Here is a 9344-nt window from a genome sequence, read left to right on the forward strand (position 1 = left end):
ATAGTATATGCTAGCTAGCAATAAATTGCTAGTACAAAGCTAGCAATATGTTAACGTAGAAAAACGCCAACCCTGTTTTGTGTCTCCGAGAGGCTACAGGATCCAGTAAGTTCAGTAGAACTTCGGTTTCAACTCTTTTAGACAATGTCGTAGCTCAATCGATAAAGGCAGCGTCTGGGATGATCTCGGACGTAGGTTAGAATCCTCGTCACGGACCTTGTGGATTTGTTCATTACAAGGTTCTCTGCATATATAAAGTTTGAAATAAAGTTTGAAATGTGTATAAAATAATACCATAATAAAATAAATTGTATGCGATGTAATTACATCGCATGAATAGAGACCCCAAATTCAATCTCATCGACTACCTCAGTAGTTTGTAAATAACTGTAATATGTTTTTATAACGGATATTAAACTATGAACATATAGCAGTATTTATGTTTTCTTTAAATTATTAACAGTATCTCCTGAGAGTAGTGGTTACCAGATGTGATGAGCGATTATGTAACAAAGAAGTTATTACCCAATGTATACACATCTCCCCAAGACACCTGACTTCACGCTATAAAAGCAGCTACAACCATGATTGTTTTTTCACAGCCCCGCTCCTGTGCCAGGTAATTTCACTATGGCCTCACCATAGCCCGTGCTACTTGGAACTTTTGTTCTGAGTAGCTGAATCTAAAACCACAAACAACAATCATTGTTTGGATAAGTTACAGACCCGCTCCTGTGCCAGGTAAGTCCACAACGGGCTCACCATAGCCCGTGCTACTTGCCCCGCTCCTGTGCCAGGTAAGTCCTCAACTTGCTTACCATAGCCCGTGCTACTTATATATTTATTTATGTATAAACAAGAAGGTACATTGGGTTTGTGAGAATACATAACATGGTATTTACAATCTTGTAAAGCCACTAGTACACGCAACATTTCGGGCAGGTCCCTAATCTAACAGATAATTTTAAGTAGGTAAATTCTAGCGGAATTAATAAAATCATAACAGATACATTGCAAGAAAGAAAAAAATAAGATGAGAGAGACTAGTAAGTATATTAAAGCACATTGGTATATTAAAGCTCACATTGATTGAACTTGATTGGTAATTTAAACGATTATAAATTACCTAATAAAATTAGTAATTTAATTTTTGTTAATTAATTCAAATTAATTAGAAAATATTTACAATTACATTTTAGTTACTTGAAAAGTAATTCAAAGAAACAGTAAAACCTGGAATTAATAAAAAAAATATTTTAATGCAGTCAGTAAATCTTATTAAAGTGTGTTACCAAATTCGCAATAATACTTACGTTTGCAGGCGATGAGTCACAATAACGTGGCTGAAGTATGTTGACCAGACCACACACTTGAAATTGAAGGGACGACGACGTTTCGGTCCGTCCTGGACCATTCTCAAGTCGATTGTGATGAGGAGGTAGGGGCAGGCAATAAATAGGCAAGAGAGAGCTGAGGAGGAAAGTCAGGTGAAGGGGATAGTAGTAATGAGAACTGCAGCAGGCCTATTGGCCCATACGAGGCAGCTCCTATTATAACCACCGAAGGAGATAGTAATAGGAATAAGAAGAGGATAGCAAGGGAGCGTAAGAGAAGACAATGAACAGAAAAAGGGAGAAGAGAGAAAGAAAAGGAAAGAGAAAGAAAGAAATGGAAGGGGGAAAGCTTATGTTAAGTCACGTTTGTTAGAAAGATTAGTGCATTTGAGTATATACTGTGAAAGGGAAGAGTCCACAGCAACAAAGCCAGGACTCAAGTTCATGTTGGGTACATTGTTTATAGGAGCCGATTCTACAAGACGGCGTCTGTGTAGAGTAGAGGCAGGGAAGATTATTTTGGAGGAAGACCAATCAATGGGATGATTAGAATCCCTCACATGGCAGAAGAGAGCATTGTTAGTGTCTGCAGACTTAACACTTCTCTTGTGTTCTTTAAGTCTGTCATACAGTGTACAGCCAGTTTCGCCAAAGTATTGGAGAGGACAAGATGAACAGGAAATAGAGTAGACACCAGCAGCATTAGAAGCAGGAGGAGCAGTGTGAACTAGATTGCTACAAAGTGTGTTAGTTTGTCGAAAGGCGAGTTTAATGTCAAGAGGACGAAAGGTATTGGTAAAAGTTTTGAGTTAAGATATGAAGGGAAGGCATAGTACAGTGCTACTAGTGTTGGAAGCAGGTTTAGGATGAAAGAAATTTAACGAAATGTACGAAACGTCGTCGTCCCTTCAATTTCTAGTGTGTGGTCTGGTCAAAATACTTACATTTGCCTAACACTATATTACTTGAAAAGTCTAGCACATGTTGGAATAAAGTTAGGTTTAAGACTTTTAAACCGAGGGAAGTACTAAAGCTACAACATGAGATTACTTGCCAACCACTAATCATATTTCAGTATGGAAATATTTACCAAGGTAAACTATCCCTGTATATACCAATTATGCAGTACTTGCTAAGATTAACAAGGAATCGTAAACAGTGCATTGCCTTAACGAAAAGTAAAACATATTAAATATTTAACATTTAACTAGGGTTTTATATTTGTTAACCTAAAGGAAAATCTTATAATATAATATGTAATTGATTATATATGGAAAAAAATAATAAAATAAAGAGATAAGAAACATATTAATTACAGCTTTCTCAGTGGAACGTCACTATAACATTGAGATACGATTCAAGGACTCAAGACTCTCCGGTATAAAAGCCCGGCATCACTGCTGCAAGACACACTCGCTCAGCTGTGGCCACAGCTAACCAACTTTCAGCCATGAAGCTCTTGGTAAGTTGCACTAACAATCGGACTCTCTGATATTGGTTAATATTTAATGTAATGTATTACATAAAATATCAAGGAAAGTAGTAGTCTCTTCGAAGAATATTTCATTTACGCGAATGAAAATATAGTACTTTACTGCTAAATATTATATGACTGTACGTGTGATTTTTCATATTTAGGTGCTTGTGATCCTGGCGGCTGCCGCTTGCGCTTCTGAGATTGAGAAGCGAGATGCAGAGCCCAGTTACGTGACGAGCAATTACGGTAGTGCTTACCCAGCATACAGTCACCGTTACCACAATGGAAAGAGGTCTGCCGAGCCAGAGCCTGAACCATCATTCCCAATTTATTCCTCCGGCCTTCGACATGGTTATGATCGTCATTACTACAAGAGGTCTGCCGAACCAGAGCCTGAACCATCGTATCCTCTCTACTACGCTCCCCGTCATGGTTATCGCCGCCATTTCTACAAGAGGTCTGCAGATCCTGAACCATCCTACTCAGTCTTCTCTAATTATGGTTACCGGCCACTAAACCATTATAGTCACCACTACTACTAGATTTCTGCTGACCTAAATGACACCATCTCTACTTACATTTAGGTCTATGGGAAATCAAACTATATGGTAAACCATCTCAACAATAATTTTCAGACTACGAGGCCTACATGACAAACAATTGCAAAGATCACACTCATCGCCAGGATTACTATCATTATGACATCAATGAGCTGAAATATGCATTAAATTATTCAACAAGTTTAATGTTATTTTGTTGAGTGTTCTGTTGTACAGCAAAGAAATAAATCTATATAATAATTGTTAAGTTTATTATTAATTATCATTTGCATCATTAATATCATAGTGGTATCATAACGATGAAAACGATTCAATGTGTTTCCGGTTGCTTGACATGGTTAAGATGTTTAATGTTGATATGGTTAATATATCTGGATGAATATATTAACTTCCGTCAATAATATTGATGAAAAAAGATGTATGTAATTAATTAAATTTATAGAGAAAATACTTGTTTATATTGCGATTTGGTACTGAACCTATGAAACGATTTCCGTGGAAATTGTATGCTTGCTTTAGGAGGCATGCGATGCATAGACGTATATTTTAAATACACACTACATGTCTAATAACATTTTGACAAAAACTAAATTCTATATAACAGTTTCCTATCAAATACAATACAGTAAGTTCAGATTGAGATGTCAGCATTTAAATATTTTTTAATATTTAAATGTATTTATATTTAAATAAAATTAAATATTTATATTTAAATAAAATAAAAAAAAATATATTTTTTTATGTATACTCTATACAGACGTTAGCTAGATGGAATAGAGTTGGATGGGAAGGGGCCACGACTCGCCGAGCCAAAGCATCCATTTTATAAATATTGTCGGTTCTTTCCTCTGATGCAAATATGGGTAATATATGATAATATTTACTAAGACTCGCATTAATGCAAGGTTAAAGTGATATTAGTTTATAAGTAGAGTATTCTGAGTGTTGATGAAATATATTTACTGACAATTTTAGACGAAAAAATTTATATCAGCCCACGGGGGCTAGTTCACTGTACTCACCTATTTGTGTTTGCGGGGGTTACGCTCTGGCTCTTTGGTACCGCCTCTCAACTGTCAATCAACTGGTGTACAGATTTCTGAGCCTACTGGGCTCTTTCATATCTACATTTGAAACTTTGTATGGAGTCAACCTCCACCACATCACTGCCTAATGCATTCCTTCTGTTAACTAACCTGACACTGAAAATGTTGTTTCTAATGTCCCTGTGGATGGCTCATTTGGGTACTCAGTTTCCACCTGTGTCCCCTTGTTCGTGTACCACCCGTGTTAAACAGTTTATCTTTATGTACCCGAATGGAGCCAGTTGGCCGAGCGGACAGAACGCTTTACACGTGAACCCGTGGCCCCGGGTTCGATCCCGGGCTACGGCGAGAAACGATGGGCAGAGTTTCTTTCACCCTATGCCCCTGTTACATAGCAGTAAATAGGTACCTGGGAGTTAGTCAGCTGTCACGGGCTGCTTCCTGGGGGTGGCGGCCTGGTTGAGGACCAGATCGCGGGGACACTAAAGCCCCGAAAGCAACTCAAGATAACCCTGTCAATTCCTTTGAGAATTTTGTATGAAGTGATCTTGTCTCCCCCTTACTCTTCTGTCTTCCAGTGTCGTGAGGTTCATTTTACGCAGCTTTTCCTCGTAACTTATGCCTCTTAGTTCTGGGACTAGCCTAGTGGCATATCTCAGAACTTTTTCCAGCTTCGTCTTCTTCTTGACAAGGTACAGACTCCATGCTGGGGCCGCATACTCCAGGATTGGTCATACATGTAGGGTATAGAGAGTTCTGAATGATTCCTTACACAGGTTTCTGAAGGCTGTTCTGATGTTAGATAGTCTCGCATACGTCGCAGATGTTATTCTCTTGATGTGGGCCTCAGGAGACTATGTTTGGTGTAACATCAACTTCTAGATCTTTCTCCTTGTCCGTTTCATGAACGACTTTATCTCTCATTCAGTATCCTGTGTCTGACCTCCTGTTTCCACTGTATAGTTTGATGACCTTGCATTTACTCGAGGTGGAACTTTAGTAGACATTTGTTAGAGCATTCATTCAATCTGTCTAGGTCATCTTGGAGCCTCATATTATCTTCCGCCGTCTTTTTCCTCTTGAAAATTTTTGCATCATCAGCAAACAATGAAAGGAATGAATCTTTTCCCTCTTCAAGTTCATTTACATATATCAGGAACAGTGCCTAGCACCATTCATGCTGTGAGTAAACATGCTGCCACAATGACAACAAAAAGGAGGCATGGTAAGGGACCATGCCTCGGGACACTAAGCCCCGAAATTAACTCAAGATAACCTCAAGATGCAGTATATATCGTATAAATTAAAGAGAGGAAAAATGTGGATTATAGAATAAAAGAACATAATAAGTATTGAATAATAAATAACTGTTCATATGAGTGTTAAAGGGAGTTTTATAACACAATAAGTATAGTTACTCAGAATTTGTCAGGATACGCATGAGAATAACAATAAAAACTATATTTCAAGAATTGTAGGAAATTCAGGAGTTTGTATCAAGTGTGACCATCACGCCTCAACACGGAAGATTTCACTGACGCCTTTGAGATAAATTTAGCTCTGATGGCTTCGTGCCGCGGCTAATTTGTCAAACAGAATGTTTAATATTATTGTGCAATATATAAATATATATATATATATATATATATATATATATATATATATATATATATATATATATATATATATATATATATATATATATATATTTATATATATATATATATATATATATATATATATATATATATATATATATATATATATATATATATATATATATATATATATATATATATATATTGTGACAATAATCTCCTTCAAGAGATTGAGCCTGCTCTTCCCTTCACAATTACGTCTTCACAATTATATAAAAAGACTATGGAAGAAATGTCCAACAACGACAACAACACCAGCAAGGCTTGCCAGGGTGAGCAGAAACGTATGCAACCAGCCACCTGTTCGAACTCCAACCACCAAACTACCCGTTGATCGCTACGGCTCCGCTGATTGGTCGCCGGTCTGGCTGCACCTGCACTCGCCCCCAATACTACCTGATGTCTGGGGTCGCCCCAACATCAGTCCTCAGAATGTTCAGTGCTTTCGTAGCCAGCACTCCTCCCAGCTAGACGTTAGCGTGTACTGAGAGAGGTGGTGGCTTTAAGCCAATATTCCAGCACCTCCCACTTACCTTTGTGTTGCACTTCTTGTTATTTTGCCTTAACGTAACTTTTCATTGTGTCATTTAAGTATTCTTATTATTTTGATTGATTGATTTTATTATAAGAATTTGTTTGTGCATTATTTTCATGTTTTGATTTATTTAACGTAATTAAAATTTCATTGTTAAAGTTTTACTTGTGTTTTGTGTGTCTTCTCCTTACCTTACCACAGACGAAGTTCCAGTTTTTCTATTTTTTTTTATAACTATGTGACGAGGCCATACCCCTAGCCTTAAACAGCCGAACACCAACGCGTTACCGTCACAAGTTATATGGGGCCCTGTCCTAGGAGCTTCACTCAGGTACTGGTGCCAAGTGGTAATTTATGGTAAGCGTATTTAACTTTGTTAACGTAGCTTTACTATTTTTCATTCAATTTCATTTTTTATAAGGTGCGGTGTATTGTGCATTACGAGAGTAACATATAGTGAAGGTGAGACAACTTTGGATTACGTGGTGACTGTAGGCCTCAGTCATACTCTTAATTGGTCATCTCTCCCTCCTTGTTATTACTCGTGTTTACCATCTATGTCCCTTGAATATTTCTCATTCTGACAGATCATCATATTGGTACCCTGGTACTGTGGTCTGCCCCGGGTCAAGAGTACCCAATCTTCTGCAATCTGACTGTAGGAGGACAAAGAGGGCCATAGTTCCTCTAGCTCGAACTTTAGTTGCTGAATTGGGACCTCAGCAGCAGTTCTAGTCACCAGTTGACACCTCGCACCCCTACACGTCAGTCAGAGATGATGATACATACAACGGTAGGGAATTAGCTTATTTTTTCAGAGCACAAAAATTCGCTAATTCTGTAAGTATCATATTAAATTCAGTAGGAAAAACTTGCTTTATGTCCTATAGAGACTTGGCAAGGTATGCCTACATCCTTGGACTACCAATTTTACTTTTGAAGCATTTAACTGTTTCATTTGTGTTCGAAACTCTGTTTCATTTGTTAGTAGGATTTTCTTGCCCTTATTCTCTTACATGAGTACCGGGTACAAGATTTCCTGCGCCCTTGATTTAATTTAATCATTTAATATCTTTCACTTAACGTTAATTGTTAAAGATCACACAGGATAGGTACCAGTTGCCACGTTGTCCTGTTTCTGACATTTCATTATTGAACATTCGTGTACCTTTATTTGCTAATTTCACCATGTTTCGTCTCCAAACTTTCCGTGCAAATCCAGCAGGTGAAATAGGGACTTTAAGTCGTGCCAAGAGGACTGAACTACAAACTCTTGCACATGAGTATCAACTAGAAGTTCCCTACCAAGCCAACAAAAATGACCTACACAACCTGTTGCTGGATTACTATTTAGAGCAAGGTAAGATAGACTCTGAAACTCATGAAACTTACTATATTGCAGATAAAACTGATTTGGCCACGCTGAAACTCAAACTAGAGCTGGCCAAGATTGAACGTGAGCAGCAAAGGGAAGCAGCTGCTTTGAGGAGGGAAGAACAAGAACGAGAAATCACCCTCAGAGAACGTGAAGCTGCTTTGAGGAGAGAAGAACACGAACGCGAGGTCGCATTACTCCGTGAACGTGAACGAGTACAGCTTGAAACACTCCAGGAGCGGGAACGCTTACAGCTTGAAACCAAACAACGCGAGTTGGAAATACAACGCGAACATGACAAGCAACAAGCGACTCTGGCTCTAGAGTGTCGTCAACGTGAAATCGCCTTGGAAACTTCACACTTCACTCAACGCCAACAAGCTACTGCCAATCTTCCCGTCAGTTTTAATATATCACATGCAAGTAAGTTAATGCCATCCTTTGTAGAAGCAGAAGTTGATGTGTTCTTTACCACCTTTGAAACCCTTGCTAATCAACTCAGTTGGCCTGTCGACCAATGGGCCACACTTCTCAGAGTCCATCTTACAGGTAGAGCTGCAGTCACACTCAGTACTTTGGCGTCTGAGAATGACTACTACACTCTGAAACAAGCAGTGTTGGACGCCTACCTCCTCTCTACTGAAAGTTATAGAAGGAAATTCCGTGACCACCTGAAGGCAAGTACCACTACCTTCCTCGAGTTTGCTAACACGAAACGGAGGTATTTCATGAAATGGCTGGAAGCAGCACATGTCTCTACTTTTACAGAACTCGTCAACCTGATGCTTGTTGAAGAATTCTTGAGACGTGTGCCGCCTCCTGTCCGCCTCTACTTAGCAGATAAAGAAGAAACCGACTACCTGAAGTGTGCTAAGTCGGCTGACACTTACAGCCTCATCCACCGGCTGACACCTGAACCATCCTCCAGTAAGAAGTCGTGGTACAGTTACGAGAAGGTGAGCCCCGATCAAGCTGGTTCACAACTGTACTGCAAGTATTGTAGACTCTATGGACATACCATAGACAAGTGTGGTAAGTCTCAATACAAGGGAACCACTGACCAACAACGACCCAAACCAACTCCTCCTAAGTCCGGTAAGCCTGTGATGAATGTTGGTGTTGATGTTAATGATCTTTCTCTTTTCAGTAACCACCTGTATACTGGAACTGTCTCTGCCAACGGTTCAAATCCGGAGGGACGTTTCAAATTGAAGATCTTGAGGGACACAGCGGCTCTACAATCGATCATCTTGAAGTCGGCTGTGCCCAACATAGTCTACACCGGGGAAACAGTCTTCATCACTGACCTCACTGCTACCACTCCATACCCTCTCGCCAGAGTCCACCTGAATTGTCCCT

At 39.0% G+C, this 9344-nt stretch overlaps 1 protein-coding gene across 1 annotated transcript; it reads left to right on the plus strand.

The window, feature by feature from the left end:
* The first annotated feature begins 2784 nt into the window (after positions 1-2784).
* Positions 2785-3353, plus strand: LOC138352682 (uncharacterized). The gene is made up of 2 exons (XM_069305259.1): positions 2785-2796; positions 2973-3353. The coding sequence occupies exons 1-2, from the start codon at positions 2785-2787 to the stop codon at positions 3351-3353; spliced, it is 393 nt and encodes a 130-aa protein (XP_069161360.1).
* Positions 3354-9344: the final 5991 nt, after the last annotated feature.

The sequence above is a fragment of the Procambarus clarkii genome, chromosome 54 (assembly GCF_040958095.1).
Source record: "Procambarus clarkii isolate CNS0578487 chromosome 54, FALCON_Pclarkii_2.0, whole genome shotgun sequence".
Taxonomy (NCBI): domain Eukaryota; kingdom Metazoa; phylum Arthropoda; class Malacostraca; order Decapoda; family Cambaridae; genus Procambarus; species Procambarus clarkii.